Source organism: Ostrinia nubilalis, chromosome 10 (assembly GCF_963855985.1).
Source record: "Ostrinia nubilalis chromosome 10, ilOstNubi1.1, whole genome shotgun sequence".
Lineage (NCBI taxonomy): Eukaryota > Metazoa > Arthropoda > Insecta > Lepidoptera > Crambidae > Ostrinia > Ostrinia nubilalis.
Window position 1 is genome coordinate 8,802,915 of NC_087097.1, and position 26,962 is coordinate 8,829,876.

Consider the following 26,962-nt stretch of genomic DNA (forward strand, 5'->3'; position numbering starts at 1 on the left):
AAACGCGTGCGTGCGACCTTTAGCTAAACCATAAAAATATACATGCATCGTAACATATCGACTGGTAATAATAACGACAATACAAATCACGACTTTTTCGTCATGTCGTCTACTTATTATTCGCAAGCTGTGCTAAAGACATCTTTTAACAAGGAAGTGGTTGCCAAGGTTAAACTTTGTGATGCGGTTGAGATAACTCTTATCATTATTTGTATTACTTGAGTTTGTTCTAAGCGAAACAGATTTTACGTCCATGTATTTTATTTCAGTTACATCTTGGGTAATTTATTATGAGCGTAATAAAATTTAATTTAAATACAATTACGTGGATGCCGGATTACTTAACTTGGTAAGGTATAATTAAGTTGTTTTTTGTTCCGGTAGTTTTTTATGCGGATTATTAATAATTTCGGGTATTGTGGAATTATATGAATAATGTATTAATTAATATGCGCCGCCATAAGATGCATGACAAAAACAGATGGGTCTCTCGATAATGCAACAGATTCGACAGAGGAAAAATCATAATTAATTAAAAAAAACATCTTAGTAGGTGTAGAATTCAGTAGAATTTCTGAATTATCCATTAAAAAGAATTATTTTAACTTTTTAGTAACTTAGATATTTTTGTTTTTAATATATGTAAAAATTTTAAATATAAAAAATTAAATGTGCTAACTTCAAACGTAAACAAACTAAAATTTTACGATTTTAACAACTTTGTTATTTAAATTACATTTCAATACAATAAAGGGTTGGTAGGAAGAAGAACCTATTATTAATTAACATCTGTCTAATGTCTGTCCGTTTACACCGAGTTGGTAAGTAACGCGTGGGTACCACGTGGGTTCAGCACGTCAGATGTTACATTTTGACGCCATCTGGTACCTCCTGGATCGCTTCTAATAACCATTTCTCTTAAGATGTACAGACAGACACATAAAGATATTTTTATGCTTGGTGTTACAGGTTGCGATTTAGCAACAGTTTTTTTTTTTAGTTTAATGTGCCCATTGTACTAGATTATCTCCTAAAAATATACAAATTACGTTACGTTGTAGAGATATTACATCATCAACCCTTTTAAGATTAAATTCACAATTAACATTCGTAATTAAAGTATAATTATCATCACATATTTATGTTAATAGGTTAGGTCAGCTGTTATTTTGTGTGTCAAATGGCAAATGTAATTTAAAAACTTCACTTAACATTACGATAAAATTCGTACTATATTAAAAAATGTTATCAATTCTTTGATTTAACCAGATAAATTATATTTTTGATAACTTTCATGCTAATTATTTCGTAATCACGATGACTAAATCGGATATCCCGGATACGAAGGAGTATAATCAAATGAAAAAATGATTCACTTCAGCACAAAACGACAAGTTTGAAAATAATTCTCTACAAACCAAAATACATATTAAACTCGAGTCAGTATGCTACTAATACATATTGTGAAAAGTTTGTGCGGATTTTTTTAGTCTTTTACACAACTGTTTTATGAAACTGAACAGTGAATAGGTCATTAAATATAAATACGAGTAACATACAGTCTAATAGCAGAAAAGAACTACGGAACTTTATAAGGGTTGCGAACTTGCGACTCAAGTTGAAAAAAGCTTACGAAAAAAAGATAAATATGATTGGAGGATCATTGCCACAGTAAATGATGTGTAGAGTTTGCCAAGTATATCTGTATAGATAATAATCCACAAATATTCAATATCACGTCTCTAGTAAGTGACGCAACGTCTCCAAGCAAATATTTTAATACTAATATCTAGATAAGACAATCAAATCAGTGGTTATGTGCGTGCAATATAAGAAATCCCCAGTACATACATTTGGCCTCGTAAATGCGAAACAGTTTTGCTAGCCCTATGGTAGGCCATTGTTCGTTGAATGAGCCATTGAGTCGGAAGCGTCCGATCATGCATGTCAATATACTCCCGTGCCTATGTGATTTGCAATCACAAGTCACCACAACACATCTTTAACACATCTATTTCTAATTTTAGTTTTCGTGACTTATCCCTTGGTACGACTGCTCATTAGATATTTTTGTTGTAAAATAACATCTATTACGACCACATAAGATGCCAGTGGTTAACTTCTGGGCTCTAAGTAGATATTCAATTAAAATAAATTGCATTAACAGACGATACGAAAACGCGATTAGTGATTTGACACAAGAATCCAATGATTGATGTAAAATTAATTATAATAGGGAAAATTTATATCAACACTCGTTATCTCTTGATTTTCCCTAATTTATTTTATCTAACGAATCGTATAAATCGGACAGTGAAAATAAATAAACAAGTGATTATACACATATCTGAGTGTAGTCATATTCGTCGTATTCGTAGTATAGGTAGAATATAGACCATCCAATCATCTAAATGTATCCTCGTACAGTTCCAATTTATTTTATTACTAGTCGACTTCATATGAAATAGGGTTACTCAATAGAGTTATGTCGTAGGCGAGGAGAAAATAAATGAAATTATAATACATACTTTTATCTAACATAGTGCCTTGTTGAAATAATCTGTTGCAAAGCTAGAGAAGATTCTTTGAGAATACGGGCAGACCTCAACAAAATGGCTATCAAGAACTGGATAAAAAAGCTGAAGGTGCTCTTTCGATGGCTCCTACGTATACTGGCGTAAGTGAAAAAAGTAAATTTTACAGGAGAGCCATTTTAGTGGCCAGAACCATATTTTTGGGTCATATCTTCTGACCTACTAAAACGAATTTAATGAAATTTCACATTTAGCCTTAACATGTAATGCTTTTGCTACTGCTGTTATCAATTTTTATATTTTTCTTATATATTTTGAGATTTTACGCATTGCCCTTTTACGTCGGCATATTTCTATAATTTCATGTATATTGTTCAACGTAAAGATACTTAAATGACAACGTAAATATAATATTTTAAGCGATTACTCTCTTTATTTATGCATGTAATTATTTTAATTGTTATCATGTGCTATATCAATAATAAATCAGTTAGAAAAAGTCGTTTAATGTACCGTTTTACGTTTTAACGCAAATACGCCCATATACTGTGCTCGAGATTTAGTTAGGTCTTTTAACATAATGTGTCATATTTTAAAAAAATATAAATAACTTGAAAAAATCGAATTGCCTAAGGCGGGAATTGAACCCACGATGCCTTAGGCAGTTCGATTTTTTCAAGTTATTTATAATTTTCAAAGTAGTTTGAGATGCGACTCTTAACGCTAAAAATTAAATAACTATATAATGTGTCATAATTTATAAATAAAACAATTTGCTAAATATTTTCATGGCTTTATTTAAGATTTGGATTATAAAAAATATATGTTTATGTAAGCAACTACTCGTATAGATTGACGAATCGTATGATTGGGCTTTATACGTGGCGTAGTTTTGCACATACGCCTATTTGCCTAAAATTTTATTTTGTATCTAATGGAAAAAAAAAATTTTTTTTCTTACTAATGTTATAGATTAGAGCAAAGTGAAATCATTGCTTAAATAATTGGAAAAAGGCGTAAGCGGCAGTTTCGCCCTTATACGTAGGAGCCATCGCTTTGGCATTTCTTGGGGAGGTTTACGTCCAAACTGTGGACTGCCATAGGCTGACATCATGGATACTTTTTACACTTTTAAATCTCTTGGAAAAGCAAAAACAAAAGTATTATTCAACACAGTCGTATCTGTTTTTAAAACGAACATGCATTATACATTTTATTATAAACCAATCCATTTATATCTGTACAGATATATCAACGCTGTTAGATGAATTTGAAGTTGAATGATGGATTATTAAATCACAATATACCATTTTAAGCTGGCATATTAGAATGGATTTATGAACTCTACGATAAACAGTTCGCGCTTGAGATAATCCAAGATTAAAATAGTACCAAGGCACAAATAAATGAATATTCTATTTTTATTTTCATGAATTGTATAAAAACAAATAAAACTATAATAAAACAATTGAATTATTAACATCTTGTTTAGGTTTGCGAATTTTACTTTACAAGAGTTTAACTGACGCGCTGACGCGCGGTTATTTTTAGCCAACTGCAGGATTTTGGCTGTGTTCCTTATCAATTAGTTGTTGCAATGTCTAAATTTAGAAAAACATAGGCTTTTGAAGCGGAACAGTGACGTTCTGTTGTTTTGCCGGTATTAAAAGTATAAAATAAATGTCGTTATGGTCGGGCAGAGTGGCAGCGAGGACGCTCGCCCTAGGTCGCTTCATGGTCACGCTTCACGCGTCATCGCACGTTGTATAAGTAAGCACTAACAGATACAAAGCATCGCTTCCAGTTACAGTCTTTTTACAACCGCACTCGATATTCTATCTACGGGCCGAGGTTATATTGTTCAAATTCCTATACATAAATACTGATTATAAACTGATCTTGTTACCAGGAGTATTACAATCGCGGAACAGGACTTCAGATTCAGTGTTTAAGTGGCATAATAATATCTAGTAAAAAACTGACTCTACATCGTCAATCGAGCGACAAATAGCAAATTCGAGAACGCTTACAGTATCTGTTACGAAACGTTACAGATTACATTTTATTTTTAAAGAAAATCTTACGTAAAACATGACGTTTCACCTACCACAACATGCAATCTACTGACAGAATGTCTGGCTTTAGATCTATCTGGCTGATGAAACACATTGGTCGTTCGCAAAACCACGTGGTCGTGCCTATATGCGGACGTTTACATTGTATGTACCACATTGGACTTAGATTGATACAATCACGTAACATGTGCCATTCCAAATCTGTAGCCAGGCGGTTTACACCGGCTTTTTGTTCGCCTCTATTCGAAATACTAATAATAACTTGCAAATCAGAATATGTAGTCACGGCTAAAGGGTAACATTACATATGCAAAGCAACCTGGAAGTTCTGAATGTCGAACAAAAGGCGTGGTCAGACGGCAGGTCGCGGCATGGCATATTAATCGAGTGTGATATAGGCATATAATTCGACCCAGTTGCGTGTAAACAAAGCCAGCGGAACAGGGTCGCAGACGTTTCGGCGAGGTGAGCGACCCCGCTATCACGGCGATCATTCCGGTTAGCGGTGGCTTATCACCGGCCGGCGCGTCAGCGGCGCAAGCGCAGCAACGCCAACTAGAGCGGGAAACTGATTTTTCACAGTGATTTACTCCAACTCGTACGGTGACAATGGCAACATGATAACGATTACGCCTTCGTGAGTTGCGATTTGTGCGTCCGCTTGTCAGACAAGTATCGGGACACGATTAAACAGTTAATCTTCTTACGACCCACTCACATACTGTTTTTGTAACCATGTAGATATAAGTGTGAATAAATTTGCCGTATTGTAATGAAAAGCGACCTCAAAATTGTTTTTGGAACGCCGGCAATAATTACCTAACTGTACTTGTTCCTCGTTATTTATTTAGATAGCGACGGCTGGGTATACTAATCATGATGTAAAATAGGAGTTGAAATCATAAAATAAATTATATACGTATTTCAATATTAATTTCCTTTATGTTATTATCATACCAATAGGTATTGCCAATTTGATGTTAAAGTGATTTGATATTCATTTAAATTGGCTAACAGATTTGATGCAATAAGTCGGCGATTGAGTATGATATCTGCTGTGAGAATTTTCTAGAATACAGGTAAAGCATGAACAGCCTTGCGGCGACTTCGACCGGACCTCCAAATTACACATAACAGTGCCGTAGCCGAGTGGGACAAAAACGCGCAAGGCCTCGGCGGATGAGACGCTTCCTCGTGCAGGCGTTAGCACGCCATTTGAAGGGCTACCAAAACCGCAGTTAATGGAGATTATAGGAGTAGGAGCTGTTAATGTTTCTGCTGCTCAAAAACAGATAGCTGTAGAAACCCACATAGACTGCAAGTTGTTTCTTCCAATCTGACATGGATGTCATAATAAAGCTGTATTTGAGCAACAGAATGGGCCCTTCAAACGCTAATACATAATTGCTTTTATATTAATTAATGCTTATTCTTTAATTAAAAGTCTAACGCCTGCACGATGGATTGCAGAATTGTATTCCACAATATAGGTTCAATTAATAAGAGCCGATTTTTGGAATACCTTTCTGAATTAAGGATTTTTGAGGATATTCATCAGAAATCGGCCCTTACTAGAAGTATTGTCGCATGAGTGAAATACTTTAGTTCCAACGTCGCTTCGATTTCAATTTTAATAAGTCAAGAAATTAAAGTATTGTCATTTTGATGAAAAAATACAGAAGAATAAGATATACACCGTAGAATTGAAATCGAAACGAAATAGCATGTAAAATAATGTTACTATAGTCTCGAATTAAATGTTAATTGCTATAACATAATAATAGAGCGGTACTATTTCATCAATCACGAAACATTTAGATTTGTAAGCATTAAAGATTTATAGTAACATTATTTTAACGACAGGTTACAAGATAACGAGTATCAATATCAATATGATATCACTATGCGCCTGCTTAATCCATTTATCGGAAAATTTGTAAAATTATCTTTATTATGATTCAAATCATTAAGGTGGGTCAAAAATGCTTGATATGATAATCGACACTCGGAATCTTATGATAATGAAAATACCGTAGTAACTATAAATCCGATTGCATAGAGACCAGTCCTGAAGATTTTTTGCGTGGCAGTGGCGTGCTCAGTTCATGCCTTTTTATAAAGGATACTATCATGTACATATAGGTATATGAATATTGTATTATACCTTTACAAGAGTGTGATCACGCGAGGCTTTTTACAGATCCATTCAGGAGCCTGTTTTACTTCAGAACAGATCGCAGTACACTTGGACTGTAGTTCTAAAAGTTAAACAACAGAATGTAAAGCAGGATAGTTATACGTAATATGACGCAACTTGTATAATCGAATAACGCGTTAAAAAAACATAAATTTCAGCGTATCTCATCGCGTGTTACAACCTTCCTGCTCTACGTTTTCATAATAGCCACGAGTTTATACATGAAAAACTCTAAAGTAGTGATTAAGAGCACTAATGTACGACGAGTTAGAGTTAGTGACGTCAAAACAAGCAATGTAACTGCTTGAAGCACCTTGAGATAGATTACAGACGAATTGAGATAGAACACGCATCTTAAACTGAATGACTTAAAATAGTTTTGTCATGATGAACGTGACTATTATCTTTTTTTTAATCAAAAGCAGATTTCAAGGGTTGGAGACTTACCATCACAGGTGGCCGCCATGAATTTGCCGTTTGGAGAAAAGTCGACCAGGAGCACGGTGCCTGGGTGTCCCTTGAGATTCTTCAGCAGCCATTGGTGGCTGTATTCCGTTTTTCCTTTCCATGGTGCGCGTTTTTTACTCTTCCCACTAGCACGGCTTTCGGTCACAGCCGTTTCTGAAGCAGCCTCTTCGTTGGGAGCATCTGGAAAATACCATTACCATACGTTTTATATCTCAATGAGAAGAATTTTATATCTCAATGAGAAGAATTTTATATCTCAATGAGAAGAACATGTGTGTTACAAAAACAGAACACAAAAATTTTAAGATTTGTATCTAATCTAAATTTAGACAAGGAAACCCACGATTAAATGAATCAATAGGGTAATTTTAAAAATACATAGGCATGCTTATGTATTTTTATTATTGAGTTTAAGTTGCTCACAGCACCTACCTACGCCATTTACATATACTTACATAGTATTATGACCAATTCAATTTACTTTGTATTGTATTACGTGTCTTATCTTACTTTGGACTATGAATACTTGTATTACGCCGTAGTATTACAAATTCAACAACATTCGAATTCAAAACACGTGTCATTCCTCATAATAAGCAAAATAAAAAGACGAGCATTCATTAATGTTGGAAAATCTTATCTCTGCTCTCGCGCAATTTGATTACTTTTCGTTTGCGGTAATGCATGGTTAATTTTGAACTTTATCTCGATCACAATAAGTCTCACAGAGATTTTGAAAGTGGGGAACCTCATCACAACAAATATTCTGCAGACAATAGCTTCCAGTGACATAGAAAGTTCCTCTACATCGAGTTTCGACTGAGAACATGGCGCTACATGTAACAGAGCAATATGTATGTATGAAGTATGAAGATACGTATACTTATACGATATGGAAGCTATGGCGATGACCGATGACTCACTGCAAGACAACTCATCTAGCGTGGGCATCCCAAGCTTTCAAGTCATGCTGTTAAATTAAGAACCGAATCATACACAACAGTCAGTTTCACTTGAAACTAATACAGAAGTTACGATTCTAGGATATAATTTTCTCACGCAAGTCTGCAATACGTCCCTGTTCTGTTCGTCTTAAAATACATTATCGCGAAGTCTGTTTTTTAATACAATTAATTAAATGTAGCCTCGCTATTGCACTTATACCAATGAAAATTCAATAGGAATACATTTATGGGTATTCGAGCGCGAAGAATACTCAACCATTTTATTAATTACCTACTTCTCAAATAAACTGCAGATACGAGAATTTATTGATGGTAATGATAATGACGATCTTATGAATGATTCAAACGGAGATTAGTCATGGCGATTCCAATGATGCAGAAAATATATTGGGAACTATGCGAGTGAATCCTTTGCAAAAACGCGAGACTTATAAAAGGAAAATATTTAATCAATTCGTCATTAAAATACTCGTAATAATGGTTAAAGGAAGGACAAATTTTTCGTGTCGTGACCGTCGTGAGATCTGGCATGCGATCAGTACAACATGAATTCTCAACTACTCATTATTCTAACCACATAACGTGATAGTTAAGTAATAAAGTTATGCGTTATTATTAGTTTATGAGTAACATTATACCGTTTACGTAAACGAATACCACTTTCATCAGATATAGAACCGGGCTACTGCCTTCTGCCGGTAATATCTAACCTAGGATATGAAACAAGAATAGAAAATGTGCGAATAGGCACTTTCTATCGGAAATTAACACTAGGTCTGTAAAAGTTACTTCAATTTTCAGACTTTTACTTTCTTCAGTATATTTTTTGTATGGATATTGTTTCAGTAATATTTAGCTCGCTATTTGAATTTGAGTAGTAAAAATTAGGACCGCCGTTTTCAGGAATAGTTTTTTTTTAAATAAATGAAAGAATTAATAAAGTAATTTGAGATTTTGTTGGAGAATAAAATGTGTGTCGGACGAAATGTCAAAATTATTTTGCAATTTGTAGGTACTAAAGTTATTGATAAATGGGGTTCTGAAGTGCAGATTTACGTGTTGCAAAAATCAAATCGAAGTTGAACCATAAATGGAAGGAATCTTTCGATGGCAATAAAACTTAAAATCGGTGTTAAATTGCATCTTGAAAGTAAGAGGACCAACGGTTATGTAAGAAAATGTTAACTTTATCTCACGAGTGAAAGTAAGCCATGCGACGCCACGCTAAATTTAACATTGTTTCTTTCGTATTCTCAAAGTTCTCAAACCATGTAAAAACACAATGGTAGGGGATGGACGAAAAAATCGGTAAGAAACTGTCACAGAGAAAAGTAGAATGCTGCAGATTATGAGCGCGCGCGCAGCAAGATGTCTGCGGGGATTTTTTTAATTATTATCTGAAAAGTAAATTTCGCGAAAATGTTGACTATCTATAAAGTTTTACTACACAATCAAAAAATCAATATAATTTTAGGAAGGAAAGAAGAATTTAAGGAATAAAATAAAAAAATATTGAAATAATTTATTGCTCCTTTCATCAACAGGCAAGAATTTTATTGATGTAGGTAAGTAGTAAATTGTGTAATGTTATGTAGTGGTGCTAATATTTTTATAATACACATATTTTTTAGCTTTTTCATATTATTTATTAGGTATTGATATAATAAATAAAACTTGCAAACATATTTTGTCATAAAATACCCATTAATTGTAGAATATTTTCCTGACAAGCAATATTGATTTGTTAATAGAATAGTCTGTGAACACTTTGAAATATGAATAATTTCACTGCTATGTTAGTAATAAACACATAAAAACAAAGGTACATGCATAAATAAAATTATTATTGCTGTTTGTATATTACACACCTCCTACAACTAGCGATGAATATGAATATGACCCCTAGAATGCATGACATGAAGGTAGTGTTTAAGTTTATTTTTTGCCATGAATCATTAAATACAACACAGCATATAGGTTTGTTTTGTTGTCAAACCTCATTCTTCAGTAACTTCTCTACAGACTGTTTGGACAAGTGTGTACTGACATCGGACGAATTAAAACATAACTGCGTTCAATTTAAGCATGAATGTCGCATTAACATGCAAAATAAACATTACGGCCGCCTGTTACTGTAAAATTTTAATATGACCAGAATGACTGACTATTCCTTTTAAAAATGTTTTCTATGCTAGTAGAAACTAATTAATTGGTCTCAATTAGGGATAATAATAAAATGTATAGTACCTACCATTGCATTTACCATTTTAATAAAATTGGAATGCAATTTAATTTTTTTAAATTAAGTTTTGAAGTGACATTCAATGATTATTAAAATGTGGTAATGTAATGTTGATCATGTTATGATGCCATTATGATTGTAATGTTAAGAGTCCAAATAAATAATCTTTAGCTTTGTTGTGTTAATTAATAAATTAATATTATTATTTGCATGGAAAATAAAAAATATAAATTTAGGAAACACCACTTGTTTCTGCATAACTGCACAACATGCACTGACATTCTGCTAGTTTTGCACAATAGCATGTCTGGATAAAATTAGGTAAGTTATAAGATAGATTTAAAAAAATCTTTGTTGAGGTAGGTTGCTAAAAAATATGTAGGTGCGTCTACCTCGCTAAGAGAGAACCCACAATGATGAATGTAACTGTAATACCTAGTAAACGGCAATAAAGTATGTCAGCTGCATTCTTCGCCAACACTGATTAACCGTAAAGCATCCGCTCGAATATCCAAGATCACACACATGGTGCGTCCGGACGCGACGACTGCGCTTCGCGGCAAAATGCGTCCCACGTGCATGCAACACTTACAAACGAAACAACTCAAAAAGTATCCATAAACGATCACCTCCTGTAGATCACCAGCACCCCTGTTCCTCATTTGGCACAGAAATATCGTAAAAAACTTACTTTGATTGCTCTCTGCTTCATGTTCGAGTGCTTCCTTTTTCTTGCTTCCGAAGATGGTCTTGATTAAAAAGTGTAGTATTACACATGAAATTACTGTTGCTGCTATCAAGACGAATACATTAGTATTCAGACCGGCTTCAATATCGCCCATTTTCACTCAGAATTCTTTACGAAACCGCTAAATATTATACAACACAAAATTCAATCTATGCAGCTGCGATCATACGGTCTCACAATTTCACGTAAACTGACTGAACGAACTGACGAACGGAACTTGACTGACTGAAGTGAGGCAATGAATTGATTGAATGAAGTGAATACCGCGCGAAATACGGTTGAAGCTTAGCCCATCCACGAACTACGCTATCTCAAACCAAATTCACATTTATCAACAAGAAAATAAGAGCTATAGCAGCTGCCTTTAAAGTTTGTTTTTTGTCCAATGAACTTTTTCCATGTGGTTACGTTCTTGCAGCGCTTACAGCGCTTTTATTCATTTAAGTACAAAACATACTTTTATGCATAATATCCAATGATATTATAGAACTATTTTTATATACTTTTTATATACTATCTTTTTATATAATATCATTGATAATATCATTTTCATTATTATTGGTAAACATTTTATGCATACATTTTTTATTAAGTAATGTGCTCTGCGCAAACTTTCTGCTGAGCTCCAGTTAATAAAGTTATAGTGTAGTAGGTATATAAGTAGGTAGGTAGGATAGCTGGGCATTAACTCGTTAATCCGTTAATCGTTAATTAACGAAGTTAACATTTCTATTAACGGATTAACTTTTAAGTTAACTTTAAAATTTTTAACGGACTCGTTAACTTCCGTTAAATTATCCTAAGTCCGTTAATCGTTAATCCAGCACCTACTATTTACCAAAAAGATACAGCAGGCACGCTGAAAAACGCGTTTTGACAAGTACGTTCCGGCTTCCAGAACTTCCAGAACCCAAAACAACAGTTTTTGGATCCAGATCACTAACGACACTTGTTAAGTAGGTAGTAGGTTTGTGAGGGACAACTCTTGCAATTGAATTTATGACCAGTTTTCCTCAACCGATTGAGCTGAAAGGATGATGGGCACAAATGTATGGAAAGTGGTACCCGCTCCAATAGCCATAACCAATATATATTTCAAAAGGCCTTTAGATGTAGGAAAATATATGCTATGGGGCCAGTTCTAATTCACGTTTTGAAAGCAGTAATTCCACTAAGTATTATAAGAAAGTATAACACAATCATCCATGTATACGAGTATGTACTATGACTACAATCTATTAATATAACTAAAAGAAGCATTGAAAAGGAAAGGATTATACCTACGACGAACTACCCAAGCTATTAGCCCTTGATTCTCTTTCATCATCATCATCATGATCATTTTAGCCATAGCACGTCCAGTTGAACATAGGCCTCCCCCAATGATTTCCACAATGGGCGGTTGGTTGCAGCCTGCATCCAGCGCCTTCCCGCTACCTTTATGAGGTCGTCGGTCCATCTTGTGGCTGGACTTATTGGGTCTTGTGGGTTTATTCGCTTTAGCAACCCATAATAAAATCCTTAAGAAGTAATAAAACTCTAACCCCTTTATTAATAAAATTAAGTTACACCCTAGTTGAACTCTGGCTTAAATTGTCATTTGGTATGGAAATGTCATTTTAATCCATGGTTCATCCCTAGGTGTAACTTTTTATTAATAAGGGGTTCTTCAAATAAAAATATTTATTTCACAATTATCCTTAAAAATTATTATAGAGTTAAGGAAGGATGCTGTAGCAGTAAACCTATCATGCCTCGCATAACCAAAGTACCATACGATGGACACGTGTGATACTTCGACTACACAAAAAGTATGTTTATCTTCGAACGCAACCAGATCTGAGGCTGGTGGCCATAGTAAATGTTGTTCGTCTTGGTAAGACCTTTCAAATGACACTACAAACATAACTATTGGAGCCGGGTACCATTCTGCAAAAAAGTATGTTTATCTTCGAACACAACCAGATCTGAGGCTGGTGGTCATAGTAAAAGTTGTTCGTCTTGGTAAGACCTTTCAAATGACACTAGAAGCATATCTATTGGAGCCGGGTACCATTTTGCCCATTGTCCTTTGGTATACTTATGTAGGTACGATGACAATACAATGTTATGGTACCATTGAGCTGGTCTGATGATGGAGTCAAGAGGTGGCCATAGGAACTCCTAAATGAATCGGCGGCATCGCATCTAATTTGGGTTCGTTGGATTTGTCTTTTCGAGCACTTTAGTACTGGATGATGTCCAGGGTCCTGATGATGGAATCAGGAGGTGGCCATAGGAATTCCTAAACGAAACGGTGGAAACTTATCGAGTTTGTGTTTGCTGGATTTGTCTTTTCGAGCACTTTGGTGCTAAATTGTATTGTAATTGAACCAAGGCTCTGAGATTGAGATACTTACTAAAAAGTGTAAAATAAAATTATAATAATTAAAAACTTTTTTAAAAACAAGCTTTTATTCTGAAATGCAGTTGTACTAAAACGAAAAAAATAATTGTTGGTACTTAAGCAAGGTTCAAATAATTTCGAAAGCTTGTAGCGCAAACATAAAAGAGGAATACAAGCATACAATACAAGCTTTCGAAATTATTTGAACCTTGCATACATTTATTTTTTTCGTTTTATTATCATGTGTTAACGGATTAACGATTAACGTTAACTTGCGTTAAATCTTGCGAAATGTAACGTTTTAACGTTTAACGAAGTTAATTTTTTTATTAACGGTTTAACGATTAACGAAGTTAACTATTTGATTAAATGTGGGTAATATTTATTTACTTTACTACAGCCCAAGTCTGCTTTTAAGGTTTTAAGGTTCCAGCTCCCAGAGCTTTCTTCTTTAGCCTTAATTTTTTTTTGGAAGGCCTTTAACCAGTGGTGGACGTCATTTGGCCAAAACAAACGAACGAACTCTGGTAAAAATAAAGATTGATTCAAGCGAGGGAGTAGGTAAGTAATGATAATGTCTAGTAGGAAAGTCTCGTATTTTGATAAATAAAAAGTAGGGCTAGGAAAAACACCTTGCCAGTAGTTGCCAGTGTTGCCAAACGGGTTGAGCTTGTTGGGGAGCTGATGTTAGTAGGTTTATCTACCTATTTATCTCTTTTTAGTCAGCTCTTAGACATCCAATCCAAGTGATGATTCTGTTCTGCCGATACGGACCACCAAAGACAGATAAATATTAAATTGGTGTGGAGTCCAGTCACTGGACTCCAGTGGATCACATACATGGAGTGAACCTTTACCAAGTAGGTACCTAGTTAAGACTGGCCAGTAATAAAATGTTCGACATAAACCTTTTTTTATTTATGACACACGTTCATAGAGAAAATTATTGGTCAATCTATCAATCAAATCAATCAGGTACAAAAGCTAATGTGATTTTATTATAGTTCACTTCAGTTCACTTTTAAATTAATTAGTCCACCTCCTAAAATATGCCTGCTCGGGGTAGAAGGTAAGTGCGTTATGATAACTGTATTATTTTGTTTGTATTTGATTCAATATTTACATTATCAATTTATTAAAATGCTAAGATCCGAAAAAATATAATTACCGCGTTCAGTTAGTTAATAGATAGTGCAACACAAGTGCGACTATTAACCAATAAGACCCATTTTTTTGTTAATTTGGCCGATTTCTATTGGACGCTAGTTTTTATTACTGATGTTGCCACTCGCTAAAATCGAGACAGTGGGCTTGTTCGTTGACTCACTCATTCGTTCACAAATGTCAAGTAAATCTATCTCGCTCTTCCAAAGAGCTTTGCTGAAAGTGTAAAAGAGATAACAACATCCGTTTTCTATATTTAAATTTTCTAGAAGGCTGAAAAGCCATTCAGTCATTTTCAGTCTGTCAAAAGAAATCGGAACTTGTGCTCGTATTTTGTGAATTTGATTTTTTTGAGAAGCTTTTCAACAATGCCTCGTCGAGGACGTTCTGCGAGTCCCCCACCAGCCCCTCAGCGAAGGTAAGGAAGGATCAATAATTACATGCAATGGATTCTGATTGTTAGAGACATGTGTTGATAACCTCGCAATTTTCAGGGCTGCTGCGCCTGCTCCGGCTCCAAGCCGTGTCCCGGCTCATGCTCCTCCATCAGCCCCCGCCCCAGCGATGGCGCAGCCTCAGCAGCCGTCGTTATTCGGCCAAATGGCAGCCACTGCTGGTGGTGTAGCTGTCGGATCAGCTGTGGTGCGTATTTCATTACGTAACGTGATGAATCTGCAGATTTTTTCCTAACCAAGAAGTTTTAGAGAAAAATGAAATTTTCTGGAAACGATCGTAACAGGTGAAATTGTGTTGCAAGTCCTGAGTGGCGAAGAGCCAACGATCGGAAGACTGTCACGTGTCCGTGACGTTTTCGTGTTCTGTATTTTGTTTTGGTGATAAAGTAAACAAGTTTTGCGCAATAGTGTTGTTTTGTTCTGATTAGAGTTCAACATGTTTAGCAGTTATTTGCACTGCAACATGAATTCATACCACTCCAGTGAAAATTTAGCATAAATAGTGAATAAAAACATAGCATAACTGGAATAGTGAATTTGAAAACATAATGAACTTGCAAGTGCAAAGGTTACTTGTGCATAATTGATCTTATTTTCTACATATCTTTGCTAGAATCCCTAGATAACTTATCAATGATTACATTTAAGACATAAACAAAGACTGATGATGACAACATTGAATTTTATTTCTTTGTTACAGGGTCACATGGCCGGTAGTGCTCTAACTGGGATGTTCAGCGGAGGTAGCAGCAGTGAGCCAGCACCACAGCAGCAGCAACCAGCGCCTGTCCAAAACTACAACCAACAACCTCAGCAGCCCACCGGACCCTGCGCCTGGGAGATCAAACAGTTCATCGAGTGCGCTCAACAACAGCACGACCTCACCCTTTGCGAGGGCTTCAATGAGGCCCTACGTCAATGCAAAATCAACAACCATATCTAAATCTCCAACTGAGGCTGTCGTGAATTCCTCCAAAATGCTTCTCTTCTCCCGGAAATCATTATCTCTGTTTTGCCAAACATTTACAAGGACAATACTATCATTCAAAGGCTACCTGAACATAAAAACTTTCAGTTTCAATCGGAAGATGCGACAGCTTCCTAGTAGCTTTTACTTCTGATTAAGTAAACGGGAGAAGGCATAGACATTTTTAGACAAATTTTTATTAGTGCTTTAATTTTGTTTTATTTTAAGACAAAATTGTAATGTAGAAAATCTATTGTTACAATTAATCCAATTGTTTACGTAATTTATAGTAACAAATTATAAATATTATTTTACAATAATAAAAAAACCAAACCAACAAGTTGTTTTATTTTTAATTGGTTCCTGTTTATGTATGGCTTGGTTTTGATGAGTCTGCAACCTTTATTCATGTACATTTTGTACCAGTGTTAAAAATAATATTAATTAAACTAAAATAACATTGCAGCCTCTACACAGCCTAGTCATACATACTCTGCTAAGTGGAAGATGTGCAACTGTGGACATAACTCCGACACTAAACGGTATACGCCTATCACTTGTATTTTTTTATCTCCATCTTGCCATTTTTTGTACAACGAGTTAACAGCGCACCTGGCAGCCATGACGTCACATTGAACCTCTGGTATAGGACGGGAAGGTAGAGGGAGAGTCTCATTCCAGCGAGGTGCACAGTTAACTCGATCCGGTTGTAACGCGTATTTCTTAGCTAATCTTGTATTCCCTCACAGTTTACAACTTACAAAATGTTATAGCACCGGCGGTGGGGGCCGATCCCGGTACTCTCCTTCGGAGAGGCATGCGCCCGCCAGCCCTCCGCCAATCGTAGTGACGCCGATGCCGCGCCGGTCTGTATTCCGTGACGCGGCAGCAGTCGCTGGAGGCGTCACTGTGGGCACAACCATGGTAAGTTAAGATTTTTAATCTCAGAACAGAAAAAACTATTTGCTCTCGTACTCTGAGGATAAAACTGACTGCGAGACTGAAAATTGAAATGAACCTTTTTTTTAACTGCTTAAAAAAAGATTGGCGAAGTTTCTTCATCACCACCAAGATTCGCAGCCTTGTGTTTGAAGTATGACGATGATAAACTACGTATTAATATTTGGCACATTGATAAAACGATGATGCGTCATTTGTGATGATAGGTCCTATCTAGAGTTAGATTTGGGCATGACGAAAGATTTGTCTTATCATCACCCTTGTCATATCATACCATTTGCTACCACTCATCGTATGAGTAAAAGGTTACAAAAATTGCGTAAGGAACTTAAATATGAAGGACGGAAAGCCACCTTTCATACCATTGACCTACTTAAATGAGCAGGGCACTACTTACTTACTAAAATTATGTCATGTTCATGATTTTCCTTTCGAGATGTGATGTCTTCTTTGTAACTAAGTAGATAAATAGGTACAAAAAAATTATACCAACCGAATTGAGACCTCCTTTTGTTGAAGTCGGTTAAATATTGACCGAAGCTTCTCCTCTTCTCTCTAGGCGGAGCATTTATTCAAGAAAACATTACTTAGCTAGCGCATGTAGGTTACCTACGCGATTCACGAGTCAGTATGATGATACACGACTTATTACCTACAGTACAAATGCTTAGGTTTTAATAGAAACAAACAATGTGATTGCTTTATTGTTTCAACGAAAATGATGAAATTAATTCTCATCACCAGGGCCATTTAGCCGGGGAGGCCATAAGCAGTATGTTCTCCGGGCGGCGCCGCGAGGAGGTGGTCCATTCCTTGCCGCAGAACTACCAGCTGGGCTCTGAGCCCACCGGCCCCTGCGCATACGAGATCGCACAGTTCCTGCAATGCGCGAGCAGTCGCGACAACCTGCAGGAGTGCGAGGCGTTCAACGAGGCGCTGAGGGAATGCAAGCGGCGTAACAGTGAGTTGGGTTGATGGCATTTTCGTTGCAGTAATAAGTTATTTCTTTGCGCTATGTGAGCCAACCCAGAATTTGCGTAAATTACTGAACTTGATCCGTGGGGGAGGCCTTCATCCAGCAGTTCCACATTATCTTCATTCGATTCCTCAATACGTTCGTCCATTCAGGAAAGGAGTTCACGACGTTTTCTGTCGCCCATCAGACAACGTAGATCCGTAAAAACTGACTACTTACTTACCTAAGTACCTACTTAAAAGGTTTTGAAAGGTTTTCAATAAAATATTTTTTGTTTCAGGGATTCCATAAACACCGTTCAGGATCTCTCCAGCCACATACAAGCCATGCACAGAACAACTCAATAGACCGAAAACTGTAAAGTAAACCTCTACAAATAAATTTTATTATATAAAACATTGTTTTATTTTGTTCAAATAGTCAGGCGTTAATATTGGTCCCGATACTGAGTCTCGCGGATTTTTTAGCGAAGGAATGAGTAAAAATATTTAAGACAGTAGGTAATTTATTGGCAAATAATGTTAATAATACACTATACGTAAAGCTCATACAACACGTACTTTTACATTATCATCAATAATACAGGGTGACTGGAACTGAACCCGCCATAGCTAATATGCGTATAGAGGAGGTCATTTGCTAATTATTGAACCTTACTTTCTGTGACTAAAGTTTTATAGTTTAGGAGATATGTCAATTTTTATACTTTTTTCAGATTTTTCCGAAATTTGACCTAAAAACTGCTTAAATTTTTTTTCTCGTGTGATTTCAACAGTTTTTTTTATTTGATATTAATATCGAATATGTCTTCATTCAAATGAAATAAATTTCTGATCCAGATAATGACTGAATAGCTAGTTACGAGCCGCCAAAGTCTAACAAAAGTACAAACCACAATAAAAAATTCTACTTTGAATTCGATTGAAACAAAAATTAATGGTGATAATGGATTGCCAATAATCTTAAAAATATCTCTAGCTTCTCTCCTTTCCAATGATATATTACACGTTGTAATTAGATATTGAAATTTGTCAAAAATTCAAAGTTTATGGAAGAAAATGGAGTAATAATACAAAAATTATCCATACAAAGTTGATTTCGAATTTTTTTAAACTCTTTTCTTCATAATGTGATTATTATTTTTAAATTCATTTTTCAAAAAACACATAAAAATAGTTATGAAAAGGAGTATAGCAGAAAATATGAGATATTTGAAGAAACTTTGTATGGATAATTTTCGTATTATTACTCCATTTTCTTCCATAAACTTTGAATTTTTAATAAATTTCAGTATCTAATTACTACGTGTGATATATCATTGGAAAGGAGAGAAGGTAGAGCTGTTTTTAAGATCAATGGCAATCCATTATCAACATTAGTTTTTTTTTAATCGATTTAATCGAATTCGAACTTGAATTGTTTATCGTGGTTTGTACTTTTATTGAACTTTGGCGGCTCGTAACTAGTTATTGAATCATTATCTAGATCTGAAATTTATTTTATTTGACTAAAGGTTTATTCGATATTAGTATCAAATAAAAAAATCGGTTAAAATCATGCAAGAAAAAAAAATTAAGCAGTTTTTAGGTCAAATTTCGGAAAAATCTGAAAAAAGTATAAAAATTTACATATCTCCTAAACTATAAAACTTTAGCCATAGAAAGTAAGGTTCAATAATTAGCAAATGACCTCCTCTATACGCGTATTAGCTATGGCGGGTTCAGTTCCAGTCACCCTGTATAATTTATGAATACCTAATAGAACTCACACCGACTCTACAATCTTAAAACAATGACATCGTTATCGTGCGCATCACTTATCAGTTAATTGGCAGGCGTTTTTATTGTTTATACCTATCTCCTGGGAAGTGCAATTTCCAATTTGATTTCATCATCATCTCTATTTACTAACGATTTTAACAGTCATTACCCCTAAAATAGATTTTCAATAGCCCTTTGATTTGTTTTATATTGCGTCGTTCGTGTCTGATGCAATATTACTTGTTTGTTACATAGCGTAATGTGCAAAGTGTACATAACTGTCTTGCACAAGAAACCACAAGGAAAACTTCAATTTAATTATCTCCCTAATTTGTTTGCAGTTTAACTGAGAAATGGAAGGATAAATAAAACCACTGAATACAGGTGTATACATATAAACTTAGAATTTATTTACACCTTAGTACATATAAGTTGTGACATTCTGTAGTATAAATAAAGACATTTTGATTTCAGTACAAAATTCAGGATATTCGAGAAAGTTAACATATTGTAATTTCATGGTTCAAACAAACAGAAAAATAATGAAAAACCTGTACGGAAGTAATATAAACAAAATAAACACAATCGTAATTAAATCTCTGTACAATATAAACAAATACATCTGATATTTTACAATTTGGCACATTGAAAGCTGTGAAACGAAAAAATAACCCGAAACACTAATTTAGCATTAGCTACACTGAAAAAAAAAATTGCCTCTTTGGATTTGTACGTAAACGTTTATTTTCATGTTTTACTGACCGAAAATAACAATCTAACGACTTAACAGTACTAAACTCAAGTATGGACTGTGAATAATTGAACCGTGAACTTTTGCAAACGTTAACAACTTTGTGACGGAAACAGACAACCTTTTCAACTATGAATATTTAACAAACAGTAAAAAACGTTATAGTAGTGGTAGTATTTTTGTCATATTAATAAGCTTGAGACATGAGGTCGAGGAGATCCATTAAATTAGAGATTTCGAAAAAGAAAATATGTTTTAGGCATCCCATGTCTCGTTGCATTAGTCGCAATTTACTATGCACCGGTATAAATACCCGTTTTATTTTTGTGAAATTCGTTCGTGTCGTAGATTCGTCTTAATCACTAAAAATTCAACTAATAGTACGTTTTAACGCTTAAGCTAAATCAGTCTAATTCTTAAAGCGACATTATAATTATGTCTAACAATAAAGCTTAAACGATTATAATCACACACACTGGAAATTTCAATGTAAAAATAAGGCCACTAGGTTTCGTATAAAATTTAAAGTATTAATTTAAATTAATTACGTACGATAAAGTAAATTAAACAGTAAATAGAGTTTAATTACATTTTTACAAATAAACATCTAGACGTTATGATAATATGGCGGGATGTAAGATCATACCACATAATTTAAATCAGAATATAAAATAAAGAAATACTCACTATTTGGTTAGTTCTTATAATAATTTAATGGTTCACTGCATGACAACCGGCGATTCATTCTATTACATTCATACAGAGACAAAAATTTAAATTGAACACGGCTTTGTGAGTCTATAGGTTTTATTTATTACTATAATCGATAACAGTTCAATATAAGATCACAAAAATAATGCACCAGCGCTTACACAATATTATACAAAAACCAATGTAAACATAGGGCCAACAACAAGCAAGCCCGCAACGTCGAAAAATAATTTAAAGCTCATCACGTAACCTTACACTCAGTGTAAATCTATTCGAATTAAATAAATCTTACTCTTTACGTGCGAAACCGCAATATAATAAGGCGTGTTAGGAATTAACAACTTACAATATTTAGCACGAGTTTAAAACTAATTACACTATAATAGCCCATTCAAGTGGAATATACAGCACGCACTGGTATTTACATTACGTAATATGACACAAAATCGGATCCTGAAAACGGACCCGTCCGATACTCTCACGTAAATAATTACGCGCGTACAAAAATCCCTAACCATTGGGTATATGACACCAGTTCAAAAAATCCAGTAGAATCGCGGTAATCCGAAAAATTCCAAATGCAGGGTGATACAGCACTGCTTACCCCTTGTAGTGAAAATTTTAAACAGATATAAATACCTACCTGTAATTTGAATTCGAATGAAGGTATAGAATCTCTATACGATATTCAATTATTATTAACGAAGCATTGTACACATATTTTACACAAATTGTCGGACTATAGAGGATTACGGTTACCAACTTTCTACGGTAGTAGATTTAAAGTGTTGTTTCAACGACCAATAGAAATAGAAACCGCCAAAAAGTAGTTTCGACGATTTCTATTCTTCCTTGAAAAAATCGTACTGAATCTGAGATATTTCATGTGGTATTGGAGGTGTCATGTACCGTTTTGTCACTGGGGCAGGTCACAAGCGCATTTCCCAGAGGATGAGGTGAGCGTCTTTGGGGTTGGGGTCAGCGGCGGGCGCTGGCCTTTCGGCTGCGTCAGCCGTCTGCCTCCAATCCACGTACCCTCGCCCTCCTACTATCGTCACTACGGACCTTCGGGCCGCACTCTCTCCTAACACATAGTCCGAGCCCCTTAAACTCCTAGCTGCACTCTTCCCGGTCGTTTTGGTTTCTTGAGCGTTCGCAGAATCGCTCCTAGATATCGAACGGTCTGATGCGGTGGATTTACTCGATGTTGAGTCTGGGGTTGAAACGGCAACCGGTGCCAGACTCGCTGCCCCAGAAGCGCCCGAACTTGTTCGAGAAACACCGCGGAGGGCCATCGATTCCTCGCTGCCTGATGAGGTGCAGAGACTCGACGCGCGGGAATCGACTGACCAGCTGGATAGATCGAGACTCCTCGGTCGGCCTGCCCGCATTCGTAGCCGGCGGTCGAGTGTGCTAACTCTGAACGGAATGGCGGCGAGTTCGGGGTCACTCCGTCTTAGGGCTTCGCCACCGGAGCCACTCACGTCGGCTTCCCCGACGCAGTCCTTCACGAACATTAAGTCCCCGAATAAGCCGTATACGTCACACGCGTTCAAGTTGGCGCACTTCGGCAGCGTTTTGCTGAGCCGCACGTCTCCCGGTTTCTTCCTGCGAACGACCGCGGATTGAACTCGCTGCGGCCGGTACGGGCTCGTCTCCTCCGATATCCGCCTTTCTAGCTTAGGTTTATCGATGTCATTCTCTTTTGCTTCCTCCTCTTTGAATTCGTGTAACGTCGCTGAGTTGGCTAGAGCGCGCGCATTTGACAGATTCCGTCGCACCGTGTTCACGTCGACTTCCCTAGTTTCCGGCACCAATGACAGTAAAAAAGTCACCGGTCCCGCGTGAGCGTGATAGGAAACTCCCATGTGTCCTCCTACGAGAGGCAGTCCTTCTAGCTTAGGAAGGGGGACGGTCACAGTGACGCCAGCGGTTGTCCCCACCCACAGTAACCCTTGTCCCGCTAGCAACGCGGAAACATGAGCGGGTTTACTTCCCTCCCTAGCACCGATGGTCTTCGCTACGTCTGCAGCGATGTCAATGTTTTGCAGATGCTCGAACGTCTCAGCGTGGTATAGACTGACGTACGTGGAATCTGAGAACGCGGTCCATAATCCGACGCCGGAATGCGCGAGATATTTCACTGATCTGTCGTCGTCACCCTTGAGTTCTAATATGCGCATGATTTCGGCTGTGAGCGCGTTGATAGCGAACACGCGTCGCGCGCACGTCGCGTAGACGATTCCGTCGACCGGTAGCACGCAGTGGACTGGTTTATCGCCAAGTTCTATTGCGAGTGGTTCGTGTAGCGCCCAGGAGTCGTCGTGGTTCCTTCTGAAGACCGACACTCGTCCGTTGGCGAGTCCCACGAACATGGAATCGCAGTGGTATCGTATCTGCGTGACGGCCGCGATGGTCTGGACTTCAGTTAATTTCTCCTGCTTCTCCGGTTCGACGCCGGAGAATATGATGATCTTCTTGTCCTCAGTGCCGAGCCACACTGTGTCGCCGCACAGCGTGGTCACTTGTCGGAGTCCTTTTGCATATTCCATGGAGGTAACCTGCATAAAACCACAAAATACATTATTTGAATTTATTTCAATGAAATAATATGTGGCAATGAAAATTATGGTCTAAGGCTGGGTTGCACCATCTTACTTTAACTTTAACAAATGTCAAAAATCTGTCAATCTCCATACAAAAAGTACCGGTTATCGTTATGGTTACCGTTAAAGTTAGGTGGTGCAACTCAGCCTAAGAAAGAGCCCGTGAACTCCAGGCTCTCCGAGTGGTCAGTTGCAGTACAACAAACTGTAACTATAAAAATCAAAGATGGCGTGGTCGAAGTGAGTCTGCACGCATAGCAGATGGTCTGCGCATAGGTGGAACATGTCGGGAAAGGCCTCGCTACACCGGCTCCCACCTGTGCTCAGCGAGACGGAGATGGTGGATTTTTAGTGGGTAGGCCCCTCCCTTCTGGAGGGGAGAGCCCCACATAACCCGCCGCCTGACCACAGTGGCGGGTATCTTGGTGTCGGGCAGGTCGAGCGTGACGAGCGTCTTGAGCTTGGCGGCGCGGTGCGCGAGCACGGCCACGTGGCTGGGGCCGCTGGGTGCTGTGTCTGTGTACCTTGGTGTCGGGCAGGTCGAGCGTGACGAGCGTCTTGAGCTTGGCGGCGCGGTGCGCGAGCACGGCCACGTGGCTGGGGCCGCTGGGTGCTGTGTCTGTGTACCTTGGTGTCGGGCAGGTCGAGCGTGACGAGCGTCTTGAGCTTGGCGGCGCGGTGCGCGAGCACGGCCACGTGGCTGGGGCCGCTGGGTGCTGTGTGTATGTACCTTGGTGTCGGGCAGGTCGAGCGTGACGAGCGTCTTGAGCTTGGCGGCGCGGTGCGCGAGCACGGCCACGTGGCTGGGGCCGCTGGGTGCTGTGTGTATGTACCTTGGTGTCGGGCAGGTCGAGCGTGACGAGCGTCTTGAGCTTGGCGGCGCGGTGCGCGAGCACGGCCACGTGGCTGGGGCCGCTGGGTGCTGTGTGTATGTACCTTGGTGTCGGGCAGGTCGAGCGTGACGAGCGTCTTGAGCTTGGCGGCGCGGTGCGCGAGCACGGCCACGTGGCTGGGGCCGCTGGGTGCTGTGTCTGTGTACCTTGGTGTCGGGCAGGTCGAGCGTGACGAGCGTCTTGAGCTTGGCGGCGCGGTGCGCGAGCACGGCCACGTGGCTGGGGCCGCTGGGTGCTGTGTGTATGTACCTTGGTGTCGGGCAGGTCGAGCGTGACGAGCGTCTTGAGCTTGGCGGCGCGGTGCGCGAGCACGGCCACGTGGCTGGGGCCGCTGGGTGCTGTGTCTATGTACCTTGGTGTCGGGCAGGTCGAGCGTGACGAGCGTCTTGAGCTTGGCGGCGCGGTGCGCGAGCACGGCCACGTGGCTGGGGCCGCTGGGTGCTGTGTGTATGTACCTTGGTGTCGGGCAGGTCGAGCGTGACGAGCGTCTTGAGCTTGGCGGCGCGGTGCGCGAGCACGGCCACGTGGCTGGGGCCGCTGGGTGCTGTGTCTGTGTACCTTGGTGTCGGGCAGGTCGAGCGTGACGAGCGTCTTGAGCTTGGCGGCGCGGTGCGCGAGCACGGCCACGTGGCTGGGGCCGCTGGGTGCTGTGTCTGTGTACCTTGGTGTCGGGCAGGTCGAGCGTGACGAGCGTCTTGAGCTTGGCGGCGCGGTGCGCGAGCACGGCCACGTGGCTGGGGCCGCTGGGTGCTGTGTCTGTGTACCTTGGTGTCGGGCAGGTCGAGCGTGACGAGCGTCTTGAGCTTGGCGGCGCGGTGCGCGAGCACGGCCACGTGGCTGGCGGCCGCGCCCGCCGCGCACACCCATAGTAAGGAGCGCGCGCGCCGCATTGACGCGCCTCGCGGGCTGCCGCTTGACGTGTAGAAACAGCCGCAGCGCACCTGGTGGAACGAAATAGTGTTTATGGTACGGTCACTTAGGGCTGATTTTTCAATGCCATTTTGACATATTTCCCATACTAAAACTGTCAATGTGCCAAACTTATTCTTCAGATAAAAGTTATCCAACGATTGAAAAAAAATTGCCCTTAAAGCTTCAGTAACCAAAGCTTTCAATCTGCGTTCGCGTCCGGGTTCCAGACGTTAGCCATGAAAAAAAATCCGCCATTTCCATTTCTACCGAAGCTGAACGGAAATGAGATGTGGAAAAACGAAATCGGATTGGATGTTCAAAACTCATCTCTTCTCCTCTCCGTTTTGGTAGAAACTACGGAGCTTATCCGAAGTTTCGACTGTTTCCATCCCTCTCATACAAATCGATATGCCAGCATGTGCGACGGTGACAGATAGACTCGAAACTACGTAAACAGCGTTTTGGAGTAGCCCCTGGCTGTATGGAGGAGATTCGAAGCCGAAAACTTGTTTAAAATATAACCCTCCTTCTGACGCAGGTAAAACGAGTAGCCCCCTGAGCCTTACTCACCTCGGTCAAATGTTTGGACGAGTATACAGGCGTAGCGGCTACAAATAACGGCATCTTATGCGCAGGCGCTTGCTGCGGCGCGGGCAATCGCCAGGCGGGCGAGTTTGCGGACGCCTGAGCTAACTGAGCTAATCGTAGCTCGGTGGCCCACGCGAGGCGAGCGCCCGGTTCGCTCGCTCGGAACGTCACCGGTTCTTCGCGCCCGCGTATCGTCAGTTGGAGGCAACATGAATCCACCCACGCCATTTCGTCGTCTTTTTTCTGAGGGAGAAAATAAAATTAGGTTTGAATGTTGTTTATTAAATTAATAGATGTTTCTCTCTATTTGCTGTTCACTAACAGCTTTTACATTATTCATTTATCATATTATGGCTGGGTATTGTAAGAACTGAGCTAAGCTAAGTATTGTAAGCTGGAGCGTTACGGGACTATTCCCACCACTGCAACTCCTGTGTAGCCAGGATCTACAGCTTGACCGCCACAAAAACCTAACCAATGAAGGTCAAGTTTGTCCCGGGAGAAAATTAAACTGTCATTGAACCCGCAACGAAATTAATCAGAAGAACATAAGAGTTCGAAATTAAGGTTCGACATCCCTCCATAGCAAAGCGGATGACATATG

General features: G+C 38.6%; 4 protein-coding genes across 5 annotated transcripts in view; 2 read left to right on the forward strand and 2 right to left on the reverse strand.

The window, feature by feature from the left end:
* The window catches only part of LOC135075141 (transducin beta-like protein 2), a 77,011-nt gene extending 65,557 nt beyond the window's left edge, over window positions 1-11,454 (reverse strand). For both annotated transcript variants that reach the window (XM_063969492.1, XM_063969491.1), the window contains exons 1-2: window positions 11,173-11,454; window positions 7,254-7,454 (exon numbers count right to left, since the gene is read on the reverse strand). In XM_063969492.1, coding sequence (XP_063825562.1) covers window positions 7,254-7,454; window positions 11,173-11,323 — 352 coding nt within the window. In that variant the 5' untranslated portion in view covers window positions 11,324-11,454. The remainder of the gene's footprint in view (window positions 1-7,253; window positions 7,455-11,172) is intronic.
* Window positions 11,455-14,544: 3,090 nt separating this feature from the next.
* On the forward strand, window positions 14,545-18,527 carry LOC135075136 (coiled-coil-helix-coiled-coil-helix domain-containing protein 10, mitochondrial-like). Its single transcript, XM_063969483.1, has 4 exons — window positions 14,545-14,684; window positions 16,975-17,125; window positions 17,906-18,122; window positions 18,418-18,527. The coding sequence occupies exons 1-4, from the start codon at window positions 14,665-14,667 to the stop codon at window positions 18,426-18,428; spliced, it is 399 nt and encodes a 132-aa protein (XP_063825553.1). The 5' UTR covers window positions 14,545-14,664; the 3' UTR covers window positions 18,429-18,527.
* On the forward strand, window positions 15,064-16,541 carry LOC135075135 (coiled-coil-helix-coiled-coil-helix domain-containing protein 10, mitochondrial). The gene is made up of 3 exons (XM_063969482.1): window positions 15,064-15,197; window positions 15,274-15,421; window positions 15,935-16,541. Exons 1-3 carry the CDS (start codon window positions 15,148-15,150, stop codon window positions 16,175-16,177), a joined length of 441 nt encoding a protein of 146 aa, XP_063825552.1. The 5' UTR covers window positions 15,064-15,147; the 3' UTR covers window positions 16,178-16,541.
* Window positions 18,528-20,276: 1,749 nt separating the features above from the next.
* The window catches only part of LOC135075431 (uncharacterized), a 51,057-nt gene continuing 44,371 nt past the window's right edge, over window positions 20,277-26,962 (reverse strand). The window contains exons 11-13 of the mRNA XM_063969872.1: window positions 26,337-26,601; window positions 24,490-25,799; window positions 20,277-23,920 (exon numbers count right to left, since the gene is read on the reverse strand). Coding sequence (XP_063825942.1) covers window positions 22,289-23,920; window positions 24,490-25,799; window positions 26,337-26,601 — 3,207 coding nt within the window. The 3' untranslated portion in view covers window positions 20,277-22,288. The remainder of the gene's footprint in view (window positions 23,921-24,489; window positions 25,800-26,336; window positions 26,602-26,962) is intronic.